Source organism: Chelonia mydas, chromosome 18, assembly GCF_015237465.2.
Source record: "Chelonia mydas isolate rCheMyd1 chromosome 18, rCheMyd1.pri.v2, whole genome shotgun sequence".
NCBI classification, from domain to species: Eukaryota; Metazoa; Chordata; order Testudines; family Cheloniidae; genus Chelonia; species Chelonia mydas.
Genome location: NC_051258.2, coordinates 13,149,160 through 13,174,697, shown reverse-complemented (window position 1 = coordinate 13,174,697; position 25,538 = coordinate 13,149,160). Strand labels below are relative to the sequence as shown.

The 25,538-nt window shown below is 50.4% G+C and overlaps 1 protein-coding gene across 8 annotated transcripts; it reads left to right on the top strand.

Annotated features, from left to right (window-relative positions):
- Positions 1-889: 889 nt before the first annotated feature.
- H6PD (hexose-6-phosphate dehydrogenase/glucose 1-dehydrogenase) lies at positions 890-24,831 on the top strand. 8 transcript variants are annotated; one of them, XM_043531614.1, is made up of 7 exons: positions 1,138-1,260; positions 2,500-2,562; positions 5,623-5,730; positions 10,025-10,681; positions 14,449-14,566; positions 16,535-16,804; positions 17,548-24,831. In XM_043531614.1, exons 4-7 carry the CDS (start codon positions 10,055-10,057, stop codon positions 18,903-18,905), a joined length of 2,373 nt encoding a protein of 790 aa, XP_043387549.1. In that variant the 5' UTR covers positions 1,138-1,260; positions 2,500-2,562; positions 5,623-5,730; positions 10,025-10,054; the 3' UTR covers positions 18,906-24,831. The 8 variants fall into 8 exon arrangements, with proteins under 8 accessions (XP_043387551.1, XP_037736963.1, XP_037736965.1 ...); XM_037881035.2 differs by lacking the exons at positions 1,138-1,260; positions 2,500-2,562 and adding an exon at positions 929-1,045; XM_043531615.1 differs by lacking the exon at positions 2,500-2,562 and having other exon boundaries at positions 1,135-1,260.
- The last annotated feature ends 707 nt before the right edge of the window (positions 24,832-25,538 follow it).

Sequence of the window (25,538 nt, the reverse complement as noted above, 5' to 3'; positions counted from 1 at the left end):
CATTTCTAAGTTGCACTTTCACAATAAGAGATTGCACTACAGAACTTGTGTAGGTGAATTGAAAAATACTATTTCTTTTGTTTGTCATTTTTACAGTGCAAATATTTGTAATCAAACGTAATATAAAGTGAGCACTGTACACTTTGTATTCTGCATTGTAATTGAAATCAATATATTTGAAAATGTAGAAAAACATCCAAAAATAGTTAATAAATGTCAATTGGTATTCTATTAACAGTGCGATTAAAACTGTGATTAATCGTGATTACTTTTTTTGAGTTCATCCTGTGAGTAAACTGTGATTAATCGACAGCCCTATTATTATTTGTATTGTCATAGAGCCTAGGAGCCTGAATCATGGTCCAGGACCCGACTGTGCTAGGTGCTGTACAAACCCAGAACAAGAAGATGGTCCCTGCCCCAAGGAGCTTACCCTCTAAGATGAGAGACAAGAGCTAGATCAGGGACCAAAAGGAAACCATGGGATATGGGTCAGCCTGACAGGCAGTGATCTCAGCACACCAGTAATCGAACGGTTGTCAAGTTTTTTGTAGGCGACATGGCAAAGGAGAGTTTGGAGGAGGGATTTGACGGTGGCTAACAAGGTAGCTTTGGGGAGGCTAACTGGGAGCTGTTCCCAAGCGTGTGGGGCAGCGTGGGAGAAAGCACCCACGGCTTTGTTTAGAAACTTGACAGGTCCTGTGGGCTCTACAGCTGCTGGGAACTTTTGGAAATCTGGCCAGCTTCATTTAAGTGCTCAGATGGGAGCTAAACTCTTTGGGAAAAAAAAAACATCTGGCCCCTCTGAGACTGGAGCTGCCTCGCTTGGGGGCGGGACCCACCCTTGCAGCTGAATCCCTAAGAATCCACGTACCCAGTCTTTCTGCCCCCTCCCGCCTCTCAATAGCGGGAGCCAGTGCAGCGTGAACCATAGACTTTACTCGCAAGAGGAGGAGCGGAGCCCCGTGCGCCGGTGCGGGAGGCGGAGCCCGCAGCTGCAGCCGGCCCGGCCCAGGGAGGGTTTTCCCGTGGCTTGGCCCTCCGCGTGAGTACGGCGGGGAGGGGGCTCGCGCGTATCCAGGGCAGGGGGGGCTCTGCAGATCAGTGGGGGTCGCTGCCCGGCTGCTGCGAAACGTGTGGTGGGAGCAGAGCCTGCTGCAGCGCCGTGCACTCTGCCCAGCGGGCAACCTGCTGGGGGGACCCAGGGGGCCGAGCAGCGCAGCGTGGGCTCTCCCGGCACAAGAGCACGTGTCCGCTGAGGTGCTGTGGCTCTGCAGAATTAGACTCGGACTTGGGGGTAGCCCCACTTCTAGGGGAGACAGGGGTCAGCTAGTGCTTTTGGGGCGGGCGGAATAGGGGAAAGTTCCTCCCCTCCCCTGGCTTGGGCTGCGTGTGGAATAAAGCCCCATGGCCTCGGGCTCTTTCTTCTTGCACAAGTCAGTTTGCAGAGTGCACTTGGTTTCTGTTCCGTGGAGGATGCTGGGACCGGAGGAGGCGTGAAGGGGAGGAGCTCAGTCAGTAGTTTATGGGTAGAGAGATGGTGTGTGTGAGGAGTGATTTATTTATGGGGTGTGGGTTTTGGTGATGCCTGGGCGAGGGAAGGGAACAAAGTTATTTATGTGTAGGTTGTTTCTGGGGTGTACGTTACAAGACATGCCCCTCTTCTAAGGTAACTTTTCCTTAGATCTCGCCGAAGGAAATACACTTCCCCATTTCAGCCTCTGTAACTCTGTGGGTTTTTTTTGTTTGTTTTTGGTAAATTGTTCGCTAGTTATTGCCCATGATGACACTGGTTACCTCTGTGCATGGTTCCACAACCTCGATGAAATTCTTCTCCTGACCTTTGGTGCTGAGGGGTTTAACAACTAAATTTCTGGGTTGGAATGAGCCTGAGGAAGGCGGATGAGGAGTATTTTAGATCTCCACTTAGACACGCTGGTTGGAGTAGCAAGAAATGCACACTTCAGATGTTGGCTAACCCTTGTATTGCCAAGGGTTTGCCTTCTGTGTCATTGAGGAATAAATGCTATGCTGATTTGGGGTCTCTATAAATGCGAGACTGCTCCTCCTGCTTGCCGGAAATTCTGTGATTCAGTTTTCTGGGTCTGGTGGCCTAAGCTCTGTCTCCTTTGCGTGAGGGTTGGAGGTCATGGCTTTGTCAGAACAGTTAATAGAAAGGATCAAGTGCTAAATTGAATCTCTCCTTCTGTACTTTATGGGATCTTGGGCATTAAACCTCTGACCTCTCCAGGAACTGATGGTGCCGGTTCAACCCATCTCTAATACTCCCCTGTGCAGAAGGCTGACTTTTTATTCCTGATTCTCACTCCCCGTTGATGACGCTTTCCTTTATGTTTTATTTATGCCCAGCCTTACAGAAGGATTAAGCCATGCAGTGTTGTGCTGTATATCTCTTAAATGTTTTGGGGAGCGGACTGAATGCTAATTCACTAGTGAAAACCTACCACTCCATGATCATTTTTTCATTTTTTCATACAGCAGCGAGTTGGGGGACTGAGACTTCCACCCAGTCGTGACAGTAGAGGCTGTTTTCCCAAGGCTGTAGGTGCTTTTCTTTGTTCAGAAGACTGTGCTTTTCGTGTGTGTGTGTTTGTGTGTGTGTGTGTGTTGAAAAGTGATTGACAGGTGATTTTTTTTTCTGCAGCGCTCTCCCAGACCAACCAAAATCAATCTTACTCCCTTAAAGATCCCAGCACTAAAGACGTCAGGGTGATCTGTGCCCCACTGTGGGTGGCTTTTTGGTTAGCAGAGGCAGAGAGTTTGGGAGAACATCTTTGGCCCTGATTGTTCAATCATCTCCATTTGAAGGGGTCTGCACTAGCGGTCTGTAATGAAAAACTGGGGCCTAAGGCAGTCTCTCAGCCTCCCCTGGGTACCCCATTGGACTGCTAACCTAGAAGACAACCCAGAGTTTGACAGATCATTGCAGGATGAGGGCCTTAATGTGTATGTCACAGTGGTTAGGGCCAAGTGGAATGCTCTCCGTATGGGTCCTGAACTGCTGCGAGCAGTGACATCCAGGGTGAGAAAGCCCTTGGGATTGGTTCCCATTTGCTGGTCAGTAGGGTCTAAGGCCCTCAACCTGCAATTGGTTGTGTGGTGGACTCCTGCATCCACGCATGGCAGCGTTACCCTCAATGGATTGCCTGAATGGTGCTATTGCAGGACAAGCCTTTATGGTCATGTTGTAAAATCCATTTGTTTTAATCGTGCTGTTTATTTTCAGGTTTGTGGCTGTCAGGGCGTTTGTTATAACAGGGTTTAATTTTGCACCAGGGCTGCCTTATGCCCATTTGATAGCAGTTATTTTGGTTTTTAAGTTTTGGGAATTTACCCAGATAAACCCAAACCAGCTATTCTTTAGCCAGAATAAGAGTGTCTGCACAGGGACCCGCACCAGTTTAACTAACCCAGATTTAAAACTGATTTAAGTTAAAATGTTGCAACTTTCTCATATAGCTAAGCCTTAGGTCACATGGGAAAGGAATCCTTCTTGGGTAACATAATCCTGTCTGGTTTTATTTTTACATGGGTCCTTTTTGTTATATGATATGACAGCAATAAACCAGGGGAACTGGGTTTATTCTGCTGGCTCTGGGCACGGCAGGGCGGTGTTTTGCAATTGGAAGTATTGAGTAACCAGTTTTTAGTTGGAAATGTGTGAGACTGTGGAATTGAATCCCCCAGGAGTCCGCTTGGCTTAAGACAAGTCTACGCTACGTTGGCGCAGCTGCAGCGCGTCTGGTGAAGACTCGCAGTGCCGATGGGAGAGTGCTCTCCCGTGGGGGTAATTACGCCACCTCTGCGACAGGCGGAAGCTATGTCCGCGGGAGAGGGTCTCCCACCCACAAAGCGCTGTGCACGCAGGCACTTATGCAGGCACAATTTATATCATTCAGGAGGGTGTTTTTTTCACATCCTTGAGCGACAAAAGTCTTGCCGACATAAACGCGAGTGTAGACGTGACCTAAGTCGGCTTACGTACGCTGGTGTAAGACCCTTCTGTAGACACACTTAAACTGGTTTAAAATATGCTCACAACAGTTTAATTCAGTTACCATATTGAGCTAAATTAGTATGATGCACTTTAAACCAGTTAATGTGTCTACAGTAGGGTGTGACTAAACGGACTTTAAATTGGTTTTAATTACATCAGTGCAAGTTATCTAATGCAGTGGCTCTCAACCTTTCCTGACTGCTGTAGCCCTTTCAGGAGTCTGATTTGTCTTGCGTGCCCCCAAGTTTCACCTCACTTAAAAACTACTTGCTTACAAAATCAGACATAAAAATATGGAAGTGTCACTGCACACTTACTGAAAAAATGCTTATTTTCTCATTTTTACCATGTAATTATAAAATAAATCATTTGGAATATAAATATTGTATTACATTTCAGTGTATAGTATATAGAGAAGTATAAACACGTCATTGTCTGTATGAAATCTTAGTTTGTACTGACTTTCCTAGTGCATTTTATGCAGCCTATTGTAAAACTAGGTAAATATCTAGATGAGTTGATGTAGCCCCCTGGAAGACCTCTGCGTACCCCCAAGGTTACATGTACCCCTGGTTGAGAACCACTGGTCTAATGCAGAGAAAACTCCAGAAGGGTTAGCTTAGCTTTGGGATGCCCGGGGTTGAGATGCCCAAACTGTGTAGCGTCACAGATTCTATCCCTTTAGGGGTGGTTCATCCTTCCAGTGTTGGAGTTGATAAATTATGCCCTGTAGTTTACGTGGGGGTATTTCACACACAGCCGGGGGCACAGTGGGGGAGGCAGTACCCCAGCCCTAACTGGATGACACAGGACTGCATGGGCCAAATTTAAGTGAGTGGTGTTGTGACCTGGCACACCGAGTTGCAACACCACTCAGATTTGGGGCGGCTGGGCAGGTAACCTGGCCCCCCTCCTTACACACCTGCATGCAGCTGAGATCACTGAGGATCCCATGGCTTTTTATTATAAGAGTTGAGGGCTGTGCCAGGGTCCTTAGCCGAAATCCTTGCTCACCCCTCCTCAGCTGTCATGCACTATATTGTGGTCTAGGTGGCTAGCCCCCTGCACCCCACAAGGTGGGAACATTTCAGTTGTGCTCTATCTAAATACATTTGAAGCACTGTAGAGGTCCTGAATAAAAGTTGCTGATCCAGGTATAATAATATTGTTCTATTATATTTCCATAGTGGAGGGAAAGACTATCATGTACACCTGCAAAATAATCTCTCTCTGTAATACCATAGGCAAGGGGATTATGTTTTATGCTTTTGGCCCTATGTGGTTATCGGTGCAATTTGATGGGTTACTTAAGTGGCTACATCGAGGTTAAGTAGCCGATGGTCGAGAAGCAAGGAGGGAGGGGTAGGAGAGTTACAGTGGATGGCTGGGGAGAGATGATATGAGTTAGATTGATGAGCGAAGATATATCCTGTAGTAGCTCCCAGGAGAAAGAGAATTCATCCCAGATTGTCTCCTGAGAGAGTGTTCCACACTGTGGTAAACGCTGAGGCTATCTCCTGTTTCCCTTCGCTAAATGTCGGCGCAGGTCAGGTTAGACCTGCTTTACCTGTGTTCAGCTAATGTGTGACATTCTTCCTCTGCAGCCACGGGGTGTTCTTTCCTGTGTTTGAAAAACGTCAAAGAAACGCCTTCTATGCTGCTCTGTATGCCTGAAAACCCCACCGATCAGCCAGGGCTAGGGGGAAAGCACAGTAAGTAACATTACAGCGGCACCGAGAGGCCCCTGCCGTGTCTAGGTGCCTATTGCGCGAGGTGCTGTGCATGCCAGTAATAGGAGACAGTTCCTGCCCCAAAGAGCTGATGGACCAAAATAGACAAGACAGACAAAAGGTGGGAGAAGGGGAGTGTTGTTGTTCCCGTTTATGGCTGGGGACCTGAGGCACAGAAAGATTAAGGCCTTGTTTACGAATGCAAGTTATAGTGCTTTAACTTAACCGGGATAGAGAAAGCAGCACAGCACCCAGTGTGGATGCAGTTACACTGGTGGAAAGGTGCCTTCTACTGGTATAGCTATTCCTATTGGGGAAAAGGAATGAACTATTCCAGTATAAGGCACCTTTATACCTGCATAACTGGTAGGGGAGATACTGATTGAACTATTTCATTAGAAAAATGACATCCCTCAAGAGGATGACATTCTTATTGGCTTAACTATGCATAGCCAAGGCCTCAAAGTGACTTGCCCAAGGTCATGTAAGGAGGCTCTGGCGAAGCTGGGGCAAGAACTCAGGTCTGTCAAGACCTACACTAGTGCCTTTCCTCCATCTTTCCACACCATCTTTCCTCATCTGCAAATTCAACTCTGATCAAGGGCATTCAGAATCTCAACAGTATTAAACCCTTATTTTATTTTATTTGTGTGTGTGTATTAAAATGTAACCTTTTTTTCACTCAGTTTTTGTGACTTTGGGAAGTCTTTTCTTAAATCCCTCTTACTGAAGGCTCACTATAAGCCATTACCACTGTTTCTCGCTCAAGTGTCTTAACTAATCAGATGAATGTTTCAGAGAAAATTCTTGGGAAGTTGGACTTCCTGCCTGGGCCAGCATTTCACACATCTGCCGCTAGCCTAGGTGCAAGTATTTAGCTTTAACCTTTCTTGGGTTCCCCTCCCACTCTTTTAAATAAAAGATCAAGAATCCACGTTGAAAAAAAAACAACTTTCCCTCCCACCCCCATTCCTGGACAGCTATGTAAAAGGAACTTGGTTGGACCAATGAATGTGAAGTGCTGAGTGGGGACGGGTACAGGAACGTTTGTTTTTTCTCTGCTGGGAATGGGAGGTTCAGGTTTGCTGTTTCCTCTCCTTTACCAGAAAGTGCTGAGCTGGCTTATCATTAACGAGGCCTCTTGTTTGTCTACCTATTGATTGGTTAGCTAGTCTTGTGTGTGCTGGCATAGCCTGTCTCTGGCTGCAGGAGAAGAAAGATCTGTGGTCAGGAGTTAACAGGAGGAAGTCAGTTTCCAGAGCAGTTTTCATGTGTTACTGGGGTGAGTCTGCTGGGTGAGACCAGCGTGCGTTTTAATCACGTTTATTCAAGATGGGGCGGTGAGGATTTCCTGGGGCTCCCTGTGTCGATTTAGTGAAAACACTAGCGCTGAAGAGGAGACTTTTCCTTGGACCCTGTTAGTACGGAAACCCATTAGAACTGTGCTAGGAGGGTGGGACCCTCTCAGCCCATTGCCTGGCAGGGGATCAGAGTCCAGGTCCTTTGGTCCAGAACCAGGGCCTGAAGTGGGGCTTGGGGAGGAGGAAGGGAAAGGACGTTGGTGCAAAGGTCACTGTGTGTTGGGAGAGAGGGGAGCTGTGTGCTGTCGCTAGCCAGGGATTCTGGGAGCCTGCGGAGAAGCCTTTGTTTCCCATCTCTGCCCACAAAGTGGTACTTGGGTACTGCTACATCTCCACTTTCCATCCATTCTCAGTCATGCTGTGCTGGCCCTGCCAGAAACATTCCATTGAGCTGCCAAGCTCCAGGCAGAAGCTGGAGGAGAGGAGAGATTGCATGGGGATGGGGGGGGAGTTTGGGTTTTGTTTCTCTTCCTTTGCCTTTATCCTCCAAACCTACCAGCTCTCCCTCACTCCATTCTCCCTCTCCCCTCCCTTCAGATGCATGCCTGCCTACGGGGTCAGGGGAAGCTGGTGGCAGATTATATGAGGCTGTTGGGGGAACAGGAGAAAAATCCTAAATACCCAACGCTCCCATTTCATGCAAGAATCTTGACAAGACCGATCCTTACATTTGACCTATATGGCCTGAACGGGGACTGTTGGGGTCACTGACACCAGAGGAAACAGGCTTAAAAAACCTGCATCCTTCATTATGGACCATTTACTGTGTTGGTGGGGACGGGTGTTTCCTGTCTGAGGAGAATGAATCAAATACCATGGGGTGATGCTCTCTGCACGGTAGTGCAGAGCCCTGGTGCAGTCTTGCTGTAAAAAGAAAATTGGGTTGTTTCAAACCCTAATGTGAAATGGAAATATTGTCACCTGTTTTTTTTTAATTTCTGAAATGATATTTTGCCAGGGGCTGGGAGGAACGAGGTATTTGGGGGATTTTTTTTTTTCATTTTTGATTAAAATTTAAACAGGCCCATGCACTGGAGAAATCCATCCTGACCAGCTGCTACAGGAGAGCTAGAAAGTGAAACCGACTAGTTTCACTGCCCCAAGTGCAGAACGTGCAAAAAGCTAATTGGGTCTGTGGGGTCAAATACATTTCCTGTTTCACTGAGACACTTTAGAACCTCGCTCATTAAGGCCTGGTGTAAACACCAGTTTTGTACTGGTGTAACTATGTCAGTTAGAGGTTATGGTGTTTTTACCTAAATAGTCAGGCCAGTACATAACCTACTGTGTGCACAGAGTACAGGAGTAACTATAGTGGTCTAACGCATTGTTATACCAATATGACTGTGTTCACACTTGTGGGTGTGACTGTGTTCACACTTGTGGGTGTTCTCATGCTTTAATTACACTGGTGTAGCTAAAGCGACATAACTTTCTGTGGTAGATACGGCTTAACTGTTTGAAATGCCATGAAAGCCCTGGGTTATCTCAACTGTACTATCATTGTGGCTGCTCTCCAATAACACACAACTCCAGGAAACTAGGTGAATAGAGCGAGATAACAACTGATGCAAGAGATTATGAATCAACCGTTGTGCTGTCCTCATAACTTGTCCTTCTGGGTTCTCTCTCCTGGTTTCCCACATCACTGCTGTGCACAAAGAACAAAACCTGTACTTTCGTCTAAAAAATTGCTTGTATTTTGGTATAAAGAAAACAGAAGCAAGAAGGAACAAAAGCTAAGTTTCTTTTGGAGAGCGGACTGTGTGCGTCTCTTCTGTTATAGGCTGTAGCAACTCTGGGAACAGAATGGGGGATCTCTGCAGACAGGCAGAGTGCTTAGAGATATAAAGGTGCAAGTACACACACAAAATGCATCACTGTTTCATAGCTACATATACCAGACTTGTTTCATCAGACCGATTGGTCCTTTTTGGCATAGAGCCTTATTCAGTGCCCTTCATTGGGACATAGTTACATGTAAGTCTTAAACTGGCTGTGTATTATGGAAGTGAACCAAAGAGCTAGAAAACTGGGACGACCAGTTGTGGTGCCTGTCTCTGAAGTGCTGTGACAATATTGATGCAAATAGGTGCCAAAATGGAAGAAAAGCCCCAAGCAGGAAGAAGCATCCTGCATGCCTTGACGCACACATTTGTTTGCAGCAGACTCTGAAACTTGTGTAAGAATGGATTTCATTTCCACAGCTCAAAGCCAGCAGCTCCCACTCAGAAACCTCACCATGTAGGGGTTAGTGCTGACACAGCGGGAAGGTCTCCGAGGCAGGTGCTGTGTTCTTCTTTATGTCTGTCCAGAGCCCAGTCCTGATAGGGGCATGTGAGCCCTGTAATGCAAATATTTGCTAGCAATAATCATACACTCTGGCAAACTGCAGGGAAAGTAACGAGGCTTCCTGCACTAATGCAGGATTCTTGTCCTGTGCAGCAAGCCCCACCTCCAGCAGTGCTAGCCCACTGGGGGCCCAAAGCAGGGATTTTTTGGGCGTCCCGCACATACAACACATACGAAAAAAGTGAATAGAGCAATTGCTTAGTCTGCTTATGCCTAGAGCCAGGTCTGCCCACCCTCTTGCTCAGTGCTGATGGCATTGATCCCCTCTAGCCCATGAGATCTGGTCTTCCTTGTTGACAGAAGCCACCTGGCTAACACAGCGTCTGGGTCCTCAGCTTTATTTGATGAAGGCCTTTTCTTAGTGAATAATTAGGGCTGAATCAACAGAGCTGAGATCACTCCCGCCTGTGGCAAACCAGAAGAGAGACTTTTGGGAGAGGAATCCAGGTGAAAATTCCTGTCTCAAGTGCTGTGGAAGAACCAGCACCCGGGGTTGTGTTTTGTGGCATCATATTCTGTGCTAATGTAGCTTGATGTTTCCCTTCTCTTCTCCTGTCCTCTAGGTTCCCTGGGTCCTTGCCTCCTCCCCCAGGATGCTGAGGGCAGCCCTGTGTGCCATCTTTCTCTTATGTGCCCTGCCATCATTGGCCAAGGAGTCCCGAGGGCATGTCTCCGTGGTCTTGCTGGGAGCCACAGGAGACCTGGCCAAGAAGTACTTGTGGGAGGGGCTGTTCCACCTCTACCTGGACCAGGTGAGCAGTGGCCACAGCTTCACTTTCCACGGGGCTGCGCTGACGGCACACGAGCCAGGGCAGAGGCTGATGTTTGAGGTGCTGAAGAAGCTTGCCTGCCCGTCGGATGTGTCCCCCGACAGGTGCGCTGTGGTCAAGGATCAGTTCCTCAAGCTGAGCCGGTATCACCAGCTGAAGACGTCCGAGAACTACACTGCCCTGAACCGGGAGATTGGGACTCTGCTCCAGCAGGAGGGGCTAGAGGAAGCTGGCAGGATCTTCTACTTCTCGGTGCCACCCTTTGCCTACGCGGAGATCGCCCGCCACATCAATGGCAGCTGCAGGCCGCGCCCTGGAGCCTGGCTGCGGGTGGTGCTGGAGAAGCCTTTTGGCCATGACCTCAAGTCAGCCCAGCAGCTAGCCATCGAGCTGAGGACTTTCTTCCGGGAAGAGGAGATGTACCGGGTAGATCACTACCTTGGCAAACAGGTGAGCAGACTCGGAATGACTCTGTTGCCATGCTGGATGGGGTCTTGGCGGGGTGGGAGCTTGGCTCATGGGAGGTCCTTAAATTTCAGCCTTTCATTTAATGTGGGCAGCAGGCTGCCAGGTGCACCAATCACAGCTGCTCACCTAGGTTGCTGGAGCAGTGAAGAGACCTGGAGCCTATTAAATGGTCTTATCACTGTTCATTTGGCTGGTTCCTTGTCCCCTTCACCAAGATGCGCAGGGCTGGAGATGAAGATACAGCTAGCTGTGACCCAGTGAGGCCGTCTCGGTTCCTGTTGATCTGACTGTCTTGTGAAATGAGGGCCACATTGGCTCCTCCTCACTTATTAATACTACTGGTCATTGCCCAGCTGCATAAAGGATCCATGGCTGATATTCAGCATCAGCAAAATAAACCTTAGTAAGACTGGCTGGTGGGCCGGGCACATGGACTGTAAGGGGAAGGCAGGGAGGGATCGGAGTGCAGGCCACAAGCTGGATATTTCCACCCTTCCTTTGGGTTTGAGAGTGCAGCAGGATTTTAAACATGCTGGGCAGAACCTCGAGCCTCCCCCCTCAAAATCTGCCTGGCTCCTCGTGTGCAATTTTTATCTAACAAATGTAGGGTTGGTGCAATAATATTGTAAAACGTAGCTGTCGCTCGAGGGCCATGTCAGGTGTGTGTGACATCACTCGCAGGCCGTGATGTCCCATTCCCATCAGACCTATGGAGTTCTGAGACACTGGTTGGTGGCTTCATTGCTCCCACGTTTCCTTCTAGTGAATGCCAGCCTGCATGTCCTTGGACTGTGTTACCTTACAGTGCCATAGGTGTGCATGGTGCTTTGCAGATGCAGAAGAAGGCAAGGTGCCTGAGGAGTCGAGAGTCTGTTGTAGATCAGGGCATTACAGGCAAGGACTAGGTGCAAGAGTACCAGAAGGTGGGTTATCGAGGTCTATGTTTTTTCCCCTGCTCCCACCCCAACCAATTCTGGAGGGCTTATAGCTACAGATATCCTTAGGCAGCTTCTCTCTTCCCTTTCTGCCTCCAGGCAAGAGGGTTCAGCCCCATCAATGAGTTTTGTGCTCTTGGCTCCTAGTTTTTGTCTTGATTGGACTGTCCTGTGCTTAATAACGGAAGCAGGTTGGCCTTGTGGCTACGGCACAGCTACTGTGAGTCCAGACTCCTAGATTTGTTTCCAAGCTCTGCCTCCTGGAGGCGCCATGACTTGTCCTCTCTGTGCCTCAGCTTCTCCATCTGCAAATGAGGATGGCCCCTGCCCGCCAGTGGGGTCTGGAGGCTAAATGGATCCCTGTTTACGAAGCGCTTAGAGCTCTTTTACTGCTCTCACAGTGTATCTGGAACCTGCCACCCCGGTGTCTGAGGGGTCCATCTCCCCTTGGAATCCCAGGCAGAGCAGTTCAGAGCATGTTTCAAACCCTCCCCTTGCCGAAGAGAATGTGTCCAGCCCACTATTCCGGGCTGCAGCCAAGTGACCTTGCGGTGACTGGCCATTACTTTTCCCCTGTACTGCCGGCCCATCCCGCACCGAGGTGGGCGAGGGGGAGGGAAATGTGCAGACAGAGGCAGGACCTTTCCATGCCAAAGTGATAAGGGTCCGGCTCTTTGTTCTCCTCCTCCTAGCGAGGTGGCCACGTATGGGGGTGTGTGTCAGATGCAGAATCCATCTGGTCTTCCAGTCAAGGTCAGGGCTTGTATTTCGCTGAGTAAGCAAACCCTTCCCTTCCAGGCAGTCCCAGCCTGTTAGCACCAGCTTCTAGAGGAGGCTTTTAATTTGATATGATGTGCTCTTGCTTGCCTTTTTTTTTTTTTTTTTTAAATGATCAGCCAATTTTTCAGGGGCTGGTGCATCTGTGCGAGTGACTGCAGCAGGACAGAGTGGGGAGGGGGTGGTAAAGGCAGTGAACGTAGCCCTGCGGCAGAGGAAGTCACGTGTCTCCTGCTCTCGGCTGGAAGAGGGGTGGAGGCACAAAAGGGGTTCATCGCTTGATTCTCTTGAGAATCAAGACTGTTCCCTCACCCCCACCCCCATGAGATCCTGGGCCCTGAACTATGGCCTATATGCTCTCTGCTTTTGACTTCGTTTGTCCTTTCCCCTGCGGCAGATATTGCCAGATCCAGCAGGTAAATTACTGGTACAGACCCGCTTGGGATCAGCTCCCCTAATTGGAAGGCAGCTGATACATAATCCAGGTGATTGTATCTGCCACACCGGGAGACATCTTTCTCTCCCTGTCAATCTGGCATACCCAGGGGCTCTCCTCTAGCAGTAGGTGGATGGAACAGGGTTCTCTCTTGGATCTGCTGGGATCTTTCTGGTAAGGAACTAAGAGGGGATCACCATTCTGGTGGTCCATTGTGCCACTACCCCATCTTTTGAACTATAAACATGAAGTAGGGAGTGGTACCTGATCAGGATCCATCCTGAGCTGGGAGATCAGTGTTAACATCATACTTGAGAACCAGTCCACAGATGCAGTGCTTTAATGTTTCCCATTTTGTCCTCAGTTTCTCCTGCCTTCTCCCAGCGGTTCCCAAGGAACTCCACATTATCCACCATCCACCTACAGTCCCACTTCCCACCGCCTGTTATCCCTGTAAACCATTAGTTTGGGAACAGCTGGGTTGCGCCAGAGATGTGATGGTTAGCTTTATACGGAAGTTTTCCTGACTTTGTGTCTCTTGACCTCCATGGGTTTTCAGCGTGTCTAGCTCTGATAGGGCTGGTCAGCTAGAGATACTGGAGTCCTCTACATAGAGGAGGTAAGTGTCGCCATCCACACGTTACAGATGGGGGAAGGGAAGAGATTGGCCTAAGGTCCTCCAGCAGGCCATTGTCAGAGCCGGGAACAGAACCCAGTTCTTCCGACGCCCAGCCCAGCCCCAGATCCACTAGACCACAAGTGATTCGAGGGCCACGATGCTGCGCCTTCCTTGATCAGGTTGTTGAAGACCTCAAGTGACCTTTCCCTTCCCTCTCCTTCCCACCCAGCCTTCCTCAGCCAGCCGACAAGGTGTCACTTTCTGTAGCTGTGGAGCGGGCTGAGCTGACGTTTCACTCTTGACCCCAGAACACAGGACTCTGAGAACATGCCGCTGCCCTGTCCAGATATGTCTGAGCAGCTGCATGGCCCCTCAAGGGAACACGTGTGAGGTGGACGCACTGCCCTGGCCTCGGTGTGCTGTGACATCTCCTTTTCGAAATAGCCTTGTTCCATCCATGGCCCCACGTCCCGGTCACAAGGGGGTGTGTCTGACTGCAAGGAGAGCATCTCGACTGGAATTTGTTTTGCCCTAAGTGAGAACAGATGGCTCAGTGGTGTACGCGGCGCCTTTGATCCACCTCAACTTCCCTGGAACCCTGGCTTGGAATCCTAGCAGGGTCGGACTCAGCCATTTGCCCTTCTGAGGGAGAGAAGCTGAGTGTCTTGTGTTTTGTGTGCCAGTCTCTTTCTGATGAAACCGTAAAACGTTTGCCTTGTCCAGGGAGGCCTTTCATGTTTGTCCCACGTGGACATTAGAGACCCCGTGGTACTTTCTGCAAGAGTCAGGCTTTATTTACCCTGCTGTTTTTGTGCCGATTTCTCCTCTTCCTCCCTGTGCTGGGTGCTCCCTAGACCTCAGACAGGGCAGCGTTTCCGTGCTGGATGGGGCAGGGGGATGGGAGATGCTCTAGAAATGCTGCTGGCTTTGGATTTTTGTTTTTAATGCTGATCTTTCCCTCCCTCCCTCCCTTCCTTCCCAGGCTGTGGCCCACATCCTGCCTTTCCGAGACCAGAACCGACAGTTTCTGGACCCAATCTGGAACCGGCATCATGTGGAGAGAGTAGAGATTGTCCTGAAGGAGACTCTGGATGCTAAAGGTCAGGGAACCTGGGCTGAGCTAGCCCGGGGGAATCTCTCAGGACCTGGGTGGCTTTAGTGTATCTGTGTGAGAGCGACCCCTGTGGCTGAATGTTGCAAATGCATGAGAAGGAGGCCAGGTGGGTAGCTGAGTGGTGTTGCTGTGTGTGTGTGTGTGTGTGTGTGTGTGTGTGTGTGTGTGTAAAACTGATCTTTATTTTCCAGAAATATACAAACGTATTCTCTCATTTCTTCTTCTTCTACTCTGATGGGTACTTGAGAGGCAGAAATGTGATTCCCAGTCATGGCTGTTACCTCCCTCAGCTGGAGGGGGAACCTGCCCCTTCCTCCTGCTGCAGAGTTCGGGAGCCTTTCCCATTGATGCCCAGAGACCCTGAGTTCTGCTGCAGAGGGACTCAGAGAGGGCCCGGCTTGGGTTCAGGTCTCATTTGGTGCTGTGGCATGAAAGTTTAAATCAGGGTTAGGCTGCAGCTGTTGCCCGGGGGAGCTACTCGCACCCACCAGGCTGTGCTCGTCCATCCCAGCACAGGGGCATCTCTCTCAGCAGCTGTTCAGAGAGGGAGAGAGGAGCCGCTGGCGCGGGTCTGTTGCTGAAGGACGTGGCTGCGGTCCCTCCCTGCAGTGCTACAGCCCCACGCTGCAGTGCTGAGCGGAAAGCACTCTGGTTTGGCCTGCCACCGGCAGCAGTTCTGGGCATGCCAGGTGCCCTTATTTCTGCAACCTCAGGATTGTGTCTCTGCTCCCCTTTCCTTCTCCCTCCCCCGCCCCTAGCCACCACACAGGCAGTGTTAAATAAGGTAACTATTAAAGCCTGGTCATTGATCATTTGACACTCCCCCACCCTGCAGCCCGGCTTCCAGAGAGTCTGCAGCATTGATTGCGTTAACAAATGTGCCTTTGGATTAGACAGAGGGAGACAAACTATATCAAACCAAAGGGGAAACCCAGAGCAGGGTCTGCAGCGCTTCTCCTGCCCCTGACCAGCTCACTGGAGGCTTTGGTTTGAATCACCTGCATTGAATAGGACATGGTCCTTCTCCCTCCCAGCCCCAGTAAGAAATCAGCCCAGGGCTGTATTGAAGCGGGTAAAGCCCAACTCCTGCAGAAAGGGCAGGGCTTAAGTTGATGGTCCGGGGGAGTATTCAACCACTCGGAGTGGACTATGCACCGAGTGGTGGATGGAAGGGTCCCAGTGTAATGCAGACAGCTGCTGCTTTGTTGACCTGATCCGTTGCTGCGGAATCACGAGGGGTCCCTGGGTTTGTTCTGATCCGTCTGTTAAGGCTTTGATGTGGATTCACACCCCAGCTAGAGACCCCAGGCTCTGCTGCCCTCCCTCCTGCCCCTTGAGATGTGCCCATCGTTGCTGGGGTGAAAGAGATGCCCGGCCCTGCACAGTCTTGTGTTGCTTTCCCAGTACATCGGCTGGACGCTGATCCCAGGCCCAGACTGAACACACGGACTGTGCTGCCGGCCTGGTCAAGCAAAGCCCACTCCCCCACCCACCCCCGACCCCAGTCTCAGGAAGCCCCAGGCAAGGCTGTAATTAGGGTTGGCTTAATTCTCCATTGGTGCCTGAGGAAAGACCGGATTTGCTGCCTCCTCTCAGCCCTTCTGCTCACCCAGCCCCCACTCTCCCGTTCCTTCCTCCAGCGGAGGTCCCTCCTGCTGCTCCAGTGAGGGCAGCTGGTCTCCTGGGAATTCTTTATCAGCTGCGGCAGCTTCTCCTGGAAGGCCCCGCTGCAGTGGGCGAAGGGGTTTGCGGGGCTGAAGTGGTTTCTGAGGTGCCTGCAGAGGCAGCTGGCCTTGTACCCAATCTGGGGCTAGAGACGGCTCTGTCCCTGGACCTGTCCCTTCATTCCCTCAGGCACCAATATTCAAGCTCCTTTCACAAGCTGGGGGTTGCCGGGGGGTTTCTTTTTCCTGCCGCTCTGACTGCTCGTCTTTCGCCTCCTCGTTGCGCTCAGGCCGCACCAGCTTCTACGAGCAGTACGGCGTCATCCGTGACGTCCTCCAGAACCACCTCACCGAGGTCCTGCTGTATCTCGCCATGGAGCTGCCGGCCAACATCAGCAGCACCGAAGAGGTTCTCCGGCGCAAGCTGCAGACCTTCAAGTCGTTGCAGGGCCTGGAGAGCACCAGCGCGGTGCTGGGTCAGTACCAGGCCTATGCTAGCCAGGTGCGGGAGGAGCTGCAGAAAGCCCAGGACTACATCAGCTGGACGCCAACCTTTGCAGGTGGGGGCAAGACCCAGGCTGATGACGTCATAGGGCATAAAGGCTGAGGCAGGTGGGGTGTGGTGAGAGTATGGGACTAGGCGACGGGGAGCGGCCAAATCCTAATCCCAGCGCCGTCACTTCCTCTGTGGCCGTGGGCCAATCACTTAACGTCTGTCTCTGCTTCCACAGCTGCAACACGGGGACAGTAGCTACCTTGTTTATTTCTAGGGCCTCTGTCCCTGTGGGACCGAAAGAGCCCGAACGTTTTCAAACTGTCCAGCCTCCCAGGGACCGATAAGGATCTGTTGGGCCATGAAGCCACAGGTGGAATTATTAGTATAAATGTCTGAGTTATTTTTAGGAATTCATTCTATAGTGGCTTAGCTCCCTCCCTTCACTGTATGGGGATGGGCCATTCCATGTCTCCAAAAGGTAAGAAGGGGGAGTTTCTCTGGGGCTGGTGGATCTCAGTTCATCACAAGACCATCTCTGGCCACACTGCACGTGCTCGGTGTTTTGATTCTTGGCTAGGGAGTGATGTGACGGCTCATCCAGAGAAGCTGCTGTCCTAAGGGGAAGCTAGGCAAGCTGAGGAACGCGGTGGGCTAACTGGGAGGGAGCAAGGCAAATCCTTGGGGACCTGGCAGGGTGATGGGGAGAGCTGATTGTGGCGCAAGGGAGGCTCCGGATGCCAGGATTCTTGGGACCCACGCAAGAGAACAGTGCTTGGGCTCGGGCCTGAGGTTCCCCTGTCATTTCAGGTGTGTTGATTCAGCTAGACAGCCTGCGCTGGGAGGGAGTCCCCTTCCTCCTCACCTCTGGCAAAGCTCTGGACGAGCGGGTAGGCTACGTCCGCGTCCTCTTCAAGAACCGGGCCTACTGCACCCAGCGTGAGAGCCTGAGGGAGATGGGGAAGAGCCAGTGTGGAGCCAAGCAGATCATCTTCCACATCGGGCACGGGGAGCTGAGCTGTCCTGCCGTGCTGATCAGCCGGAACCTCTTTAAGCCCATCATGCCAGAAGGCAGCTGGAAGGAGGTGATGGATCACCCACAGCTGCACCTCTTTGGGCTCCCGCTGTCGGATTATTATGTGTACAGCCCTGTGAAGGAGAGAGAGGCTTACTCCGTCCTCATCTCCAGCATCTTTCACGGCAGGAAGGACTCCTTCATCACCACTGAGAACCTGCTGGCGTCTTGGGAGTTCTGGACCCCGCTGCTGGACAGCTTAACCCAGCAGGTCCCGCGCCTGTACCCGGGGGGCCTGGAGAACCAGCACCTCCTGGACTTTGAAATGGTAGGCAGCGAGCTGTCCTTCACGCTGGAGGAGCCGGTGGAACTGCTGCACACCGATGGGCAAACGCCAAGTGACTACAGAACCATCCAGGCCAAGTTTCGGCAAAGCCCCTTGGTTTCGGCTTGGCCAGAGGAGCTGATTGCCCGGTTGGCGTTGGACATTGAGACGGCGGCAGCCAAGGCTGTGGCACGCTGTGGTGAGTTCCACCTGGCCCTGTCGGGCGGCTCGAGCCCCATCGTCCTGTTCCAGCGGCTTGTGAGACACCACTACGGCTTCCCGTGGAGACGCACCCACTTGTGGCTGGTGGACGAGCGCTGTGTGCCGCTCGCCGACCCAGAGTCCAACTTCCGCAGCTTGCACGACCACCTCCTCCAGCATGTCCGGGTACCCTACCTCAACATCCACCCCATGCTGGTGCACCTGAACCGACGGCTGTGTGTGGAGGAGGACCAGGGGCCAGAGCTGTACGCCAAGGAGATTGCAGCGCTAGTGACCAACGCCAGCTTGGATTTTGTGCTGCTGGGGCTGGGCTCCGACGGGCACACAGCCTCACTCTTCCCGCATTCGTCCAGTGGCCTCGAAGGGGCCAAGACGGTGGTGCTGACGGAGAGCCCTGTCAAACCCCACCAGAGGATGAGCCTCAGCCTGCCTCTCATCAACAAAGCCAGGCAGGTGGCTGTGCTGGTGATGGGGAAGGGGAAGCACGAAATCACAACCCAGATCAGTAGAGTGGGGCAGGAGCCCAGAAAGTGGCCTATTTCAGGGGTCAACCCCAGCTCTGGCCAGCTGGTGTGGTACATGGATTATGATGCTTTGCTTGGATGATCTCTTGGTTTATTCTCCCCTCACACCTGTCCCGTTGCCCCCTGGAGCCTGTATTTTCCAACTCTGCACACAAGCTCCTATGTTTACAATAACAGCTCCTGCTCTGAACAGTTTCTCTAACTTTTGTGAAGATCCGTTGGCTGTAACGACTCTGTCATCTGAGTCTAGAAAGGGGGGCGGCTCAGTGCTTGGAGATCAGCATTGTATTCCTGACTCTGCCCCTGACTGCTTCTGTGACCTTGGGCAGGTCACGTCGCTGCTCTGTGCCTCAGTTTCCCCCACACACCATGGGGTTAATAATACCTACCTACCTCGCAGAAGCCATCTGAGACAACTCTGATTAATTGCCTGCAGAGCTCTTCAGGATTCTCAGAGGAGCGGAGGGGAGAGAAGCGCAGTGTTAGTGACTATTAATGTTCACCTTGGATCAGACAGGCTGACAGAGTCATTTTCACAGTGGCCAGAGGCCCAGGCCCAGTCCCATCACAATTGTGCTGTAGTCCTGTATGTGCCACCCTTTACTTCAGCAAAATGCTGACCATTTTCCCACTCTCTTCCTTATGGAGCTCTCCTAGTCTGTCTTCTGGTGCAGTTCCTGTTTTAGACCTCTCCTGTATTGGCAGGTCTGAGGCCCTGCTTTATTGTAAGGGCGACTGATGCGTGGCCCTGGCTCTGATTCAGCAAAGCACCAAAGAATTTGCTGATCAATGGGACTTAAGCGCGTGCTTTGCCGAACCAGGGTCTAGCCGTGTGTTGCTGTGTGTAACTGTAGTATCCACCCTGAGGCATGAGACTGTTAATGCTGAGGAAGGGATTGGGCTGTAGTCTAGATCAGTCCCTTGGGGTGCTGGTGAGCAGTCACTAGCTCTTGCAAACTTGGCAAGGGGGGTGGCCGTGATTGGGTGCAGTCATCGGGCACTGGAGTTTTCTAGACCCTGCCTGCTTGCCTTATGCCATCCACGGGATTCGTCTCATTTAACCTTTGTCTATTGCATTGGTCCTGTTATTGATTTCCCCCCTTCCCCTCCTCCGGCCCCCCAAAAAGAAAAAAAATTAGTCCCCTGCCCTACATGGGTGTGTTTGTGCAGCCCTGGAAGCTGCAGACACCCAGGGACTGTCCCTTGTGTGACCGACACTGCCCCCTGCCTGGCACTGAGCTGTGTGCTGAGTGCCGGTCTGAGGCTTTAGAAATTGCCCTGGTGCACAGGCGCAGTCGTCAGTAGCAACGGCTGTTCTTCCTAAGTGGGGAGCCAGCACCACAGGGGGGTGGAAAAGGCAAGGGATGTTCAGGCTTTCAGGATTATGGGGATTGGGCTGAGAGCATTGCAGCTCAGCGCCTGTTATTCTGGAGATGTCGTTTGTCTGCGGCGTGACGTTACAGCCGGATGAAGCTTCCCTTGTCAGAGGATCAGGGGTGGAGGGCAGAGTTAGCTGAAGATGGAATTGGGTTTCCTTAAGTATCCTGAGGCGCGTTTGTGTTATAGTCCCCGGAAAGAGCCCTCCTCCGCCCGCATGGGCAAGTGCGGCATTGTTCAGCGGCTTGTGACCTCTCCCCGCGAGGCAGCTGTATCCAGTACTACTGTCTTCAGCAGTCATGATCCAGTGCTCACGGCAAGGATACTGCAGTGACTGGGGCTGTTACTCCCGGGCACTGGGGTGCTGTTGGGTAAGGGGAGGGAGTTTTCTGTCTCCTGGGTGTTTTCCAGCCAATCCACACGTTGCCATCACCTCATAGGGAGGACACGTCCTCTGAAAACATTGGAGGGGGTCAGAAGAGCGTAGACCAACGGCACAAAAGCGGGGGGTGCAGTCGTATTTAGTAAAGGGCAGAAGAATCTTTAGAACTCTCTTTCCCCCACTGCCTAAATTCCACCTTGCCCGTGTGCAGATTGTCCTTTATATAAGCCTTCGCCCCATATACTCTAGGGATGCTATGGCCTGCTTTAGTGGGCTATTTACTGTGGCGTGCAGGAGGAACGTTCTTTTTTTAGATAAGGAAACCCGGATTCTGCTGACTACACTGGGAGATGTTGAGCTGCTCTGTGATCTGTGGGGGTGGAGGGCAGAGGTAAATCCACCCAAGTATTGCAGGGCCAGGAGTACAAAACAGAGTCGTAGGAACCCAGAATAGGGACATTCTACCAGTTCCTGGCAAATCCAGATCGGCTGGTGTCTGATCCGCACCCAGCAATGCCACATCCTTGACCGGCAGAACTGGAGAAGGGAAGTAAGTGACTGTTTTCAGAGGGATTTTTAGGAGCCCCCTTTTGGGAAGGGTGAATTGCTGGCTGCTGACTCTCTGATGTTTGCAGCTAGTGAAAGAATTAGTTGTCCAGTGGTCCAGTCTTGTCGGAGTCCAGGTGGATGTCGTCAGTCAGTGACGGGTGCAACTGCAGTTCAGTGTAAAAGCTGGAGTCTGACACAAGGTGGCGCCAAGACCAAGCAAACCGAGTGGTGATAAATGGTGTTTTCCAAGCACCACAGTGTTTGCGCCTGAAACCACGGGAGGCTGCTCCTGTCCTGCTTGCAAGAGTCTCAGGAGCCAGCCCTCGTGACCAACACAGATGTGAAATGCTGATGGAATGGGGAGGGAGGAAAAGTCTATCAGGGGGTCTGGGAGGTGGATATTGGGGCCAGATTCTGCCTGAGTTGCACCCCACTGAACTCCATGGAGGTTGGTGGAAGAGGGCAGTCAGGGCAACAGTCAGACAGCTGGCCGTGTTGATGATGCATAAGCTGGGAAGGAATTGGGTTCACTCTCATGGCTGAGGGGCTAGCAGGAGTAACAAATTTGGAAAACCATATGGGTCACTAAAATCAGCAGCTAGGATTCAGAGTATAACAGGGCTGCAGGACATTTCACCCTGTTTTTCAGAGTTGGACTTCACTGTAAGCTGATTTGGAGTTCTGAGAATATATATTTGTTGCGGGTGTGGTGGGTGGGTTGTCAAGATGTTTCGAAGAGGGAAGGCATATGGCTAACAAGAATATCCAGTGTTAGCTGAGTTAATACCAAAAAAGCCTTGGAAGGGATGTAAAACCCCTCCTCTGTAGAGTCGAGCCAGCCTCAGACTACTAGAGATTGGGATGAGATGTAATGTGGGGGGTCAGATTATCCCACATCTGTGCGGGTCCCCTGCACCTTCCTCCAAACCATCGGATGCTGGCCGTGGTCCGAGACGGGGGGGACATGGGTCTATTCAGTCTGGCAGTTCCTGTGCACCTGTGTTCCCACTCCTGGTCATTCTGAATGGCTTTTATTGTAGCACGCAATTCTCTTTTAATGGTGTGGATAAAAATAAAATGGGGAAGCTCTTGAGAACCAATCCCTTATTTTCAGACCTAGGGTAGACTGAGATAGAGCAGTAAGCTGTGGTGGGAGATGTGTTCTAATCTCAGTGAAATTCAGAGCTGAAGCCTTTCCTCAATTAGGGCTGCTTTGATTTCTGCCTCTGAGGTCACTGCACCAGTGCAAGCATCTAGTGCAGAAAGACCAAGCTGCAGTTTGCACAGGTGCCTCTGACCAAGCTGGGATAAATTGCTCTGGTGCAAGGAGCTTTGCTTGTCTACATTAGGGAGGTTGCATTGGTGTAGCTACATCATCGGCTGAAATCCCCAGAGGAGACAAAGGCTGTCTAGTCAGAGATGAGTGTGGGTTGGAATTACCTCCTCTCTGGATTATTATGGCAGGCGGGCCTACCTATCGGCCTCAAAACAAAGGGTAAGCGTAAATTACTGTGTCGGGGGGAAACCCTGTTGGTTGCTTTTAGGAGGGGCGATGGGCCAGGGGTGCCTCCTGCAACTTTGGGGGCTGTGGGTCCCCAGTGGAGGAAGCCAGGGGGAGCTGGACACCCGCTGCTTGGCCTGCTAGGCCAAGCCTAGCCTGGGTGGCCACTGGAGGATTTGGGATGGTCCTGAGGGCCAGCGGCTGGGCGCAGGGGGTCTGAGCGACTCTGTGCGCGTCCACCCTGGGGCTGGGGGTGCCTTCTGCAGCTTTGGGAGCTGTGGGTCCTCGGTGGAGGAAGCCAGGGGAGGGGAGCTGGACACCCACTGTTGGGCCTCCTAGGCCAGGCCTCGCCTGGGTGGCCGCTGGAGGATTTGGGGTGGTCCTGCAGGCCAGTGGCTGGGCGCAGGGGGTCTGAGCACAGTATTAGAAAATGTTTGTGGTCTTCCTTGTCTCCATTCTGTGTCTCATATCATCACCTACATTGTTTTCTCCAGACAGAAAATCCTCCAGCTTCTGAAAGCATTAACACAGACTGCCTACCACCATCAATCCCCTACAATAGGACCTTGTCATGGGATGCTCCCTTAGCTACCCGCTGTGCCTCACTTCCTGGCCTGCTTCCTTGATCCCTCAGTCCCAAACCAAACAGAGGATACAGGTATACTGCATGTGGGGCTTTCCATACATCCGAGTTCCCCCCTTCCCAGTCCTCCCATTACTGCCAGTTATTCCAGTTGCCTAGTAACTACCCCCCAGGTGCTCTTAATCTCCTAATAGAAAAGTGGTTAATTGCTTCCAGCTGAGCCTGTGGCCTTTCCTTGTCTACAACATTGTCAGTGCTCAGGGTGGTGCTGCTAGCCCGCTGTCACAGACCTAGAAAAACACAATTCCGCCTGCTCTTGGCTGGCTTGAAGTGCCAGGTGGCTAACAAACACTGCTAATTCCAGAATGTGCCCCTGTGGCTGAAGCAGCTGTGTAAAGGAGGAGGTTTTTTGGCCTGGTATGGCTGAAAATTCAGAGCTTCATTTTTCTTTGCTAAACAATATTAGCCGTGTTGCCTTCAGCTTCATTCAAATGGTGTGTGTGGTGTAACAGGTTTAATGTTTAAAAAAAAAAAATGGGGGGGAATTCCAGGAGAATAAATGTAATGGCTATCAGCAGAATTTCTCTCCAGATGACAAGGGGTTGTGACATTGCAGGAGTGGGTTAGGGGTGGGGTGTTTCCTTGGCTCTTTTTTTGAAGAATTTGGCTGAAATTTTCTAAAATGATTAGTGGTTTTGAGGTGCTCCACTTTACACCTCAAAGAGGCCTGATTTTTCAGAAGTTGGGTGCTCAGCTCTTTCTGAAAATCAGGACCCCTTAAGATATCTTAGGTTGGGCACCCCAAAATTGTAAATAAAACCTCAGGTTTCCCTTTATAAAATTCCAATAGAAACTTTGTATGTAAGTGTATCCTTAGTTAGTAATTGTGCTCTGGAATATATCTGTGTTCTTCACTGAAGATCTTTCAATGTATTTCTCAGAGTGATGTCTTTTTCAGAAGCATCTGTTTTAAACTCTTTAATACTTTGTTCATATTTGCCAAATGGAAAATAACAGAGTGGGGATAAATATTTTTAAACCTCCAAAGTTTACCAGCAAGAGATTTGGGGAGCAGGATGTGGGGGAGGGAACATGAAACTCTAAAATAAGTCTGACACTGAAAAAGACAGTGTGGTAAAGAGCTACTTCAATCTAGGCAATGGAATCAGAGTGCTAGTTACATTTTGGGAAAGCTATTAGAAACTGTTGATTTTTATTTTGAGTGAATAGTGAGCTAGGAATGCTGTGTGCAGTTGTGTTGCTGAGTGAATGTGTGTTAAACATCCTTGCAAAGAGGAGCCCATTGAGTGACTTTTTGCAGTCATTTTATCACACCACCAATTATTTGTATTGTCACGGCGCTTTTTTTAAAAGGAAGAACTATTTCTTAACAGTGTTCATACAAAGCAATGATGTGACCGTTTATATGTATTTACAAAAATCTAACACTGGAAACAGGCCATTTCTCACATGGTTTAACTTTTATGAATCAAGCTGTAAAGAGTTATTTTCCTGCTAATAATGAACCATAAAATGTTTGGGAATTGATGGAAATTTATTTTTAGAAAACAAATATATATTTTTGAATAATAAAATCTTTTTTTTTTTGGCCAAAAGCTGCCTTTCATTCTACTTTTGTTTATTCTCTGTTTGGTGATTGTATTTAAATGGTACTGGTTCTTACAAAGACAGTAGGCCTAAATTTACAAGAGTTCGAAGAGAGTAGGTCCGAATTTTTGGTATGAGTATTCATTTTGACTCTCAATTTTTGCCTTCCTAACCTGAGCCATTTTAAAAGGGCCAGGGTTTCAGAAAGTGTTGAGCCACCCTCCTTCTGAAAATCAAGCCCTTTTTAAGGTGTCAAGTCGGGCTCCCAAAATCACTAGTCTTTGAATACATAGGCTGTAATTCCTGGAAGCAGCTCTATGCTGCTTGGGGAAAATCTCCACTGATCTATTGATTTATTCTATGCATTTCTGTAGAAGCCATCACCATAGTATATGGTTGCTTAGTAACTTAGGCTTTTATTGTGTCTCAGACTCATTCAGGTCCAGCAAATCAAGATTGTGTAGCTGAATTTTAAAGTGAAATCTGTAGACTTGTCTTCTACAGAATATGTTGTCTACTAAATAAGAGAATTCCAGTGCTGGTGCCCAAACCAGCTCTGTGTTCTCTGTTCCCCTGAATTCCTAACGGCCACTGCCTGGAACCAGCCCCCTCCTTGGTTAAGTGCCATCACTTGAAAAATTAAATACATTATAATATGTTAGTGAGATTTTTCTCTCCATTAAACAAAACAAAAAGGCGTTGGACCTAGTGGGGG

Excerpts from the sequence above, each read along its gene's own strand:
- H6PD (XM_043531616.1), top strand. The coding sequence starts at position 10,055 with ATGCTGAGGGCAGCCCTGTGTGCCATCTTTCTCTTATGTGCCCTGCCA. Across the intron at positions 10,682-14,448 it reads ATCACTACCTTGGCAAACAG|GCTGTGGCCCACATCCTGCC; the intron begins GTGAGCAGACTC and ends CTTCCTTCCCAG. Across the intron at positions 14,567-16,534 it reads GGAGACTCTGGATGCTAAAG|GCCGCACCAGCTTCTACGAG; the intron begins GTCAGGGAACCT and ends CGTTGCGCTCAG.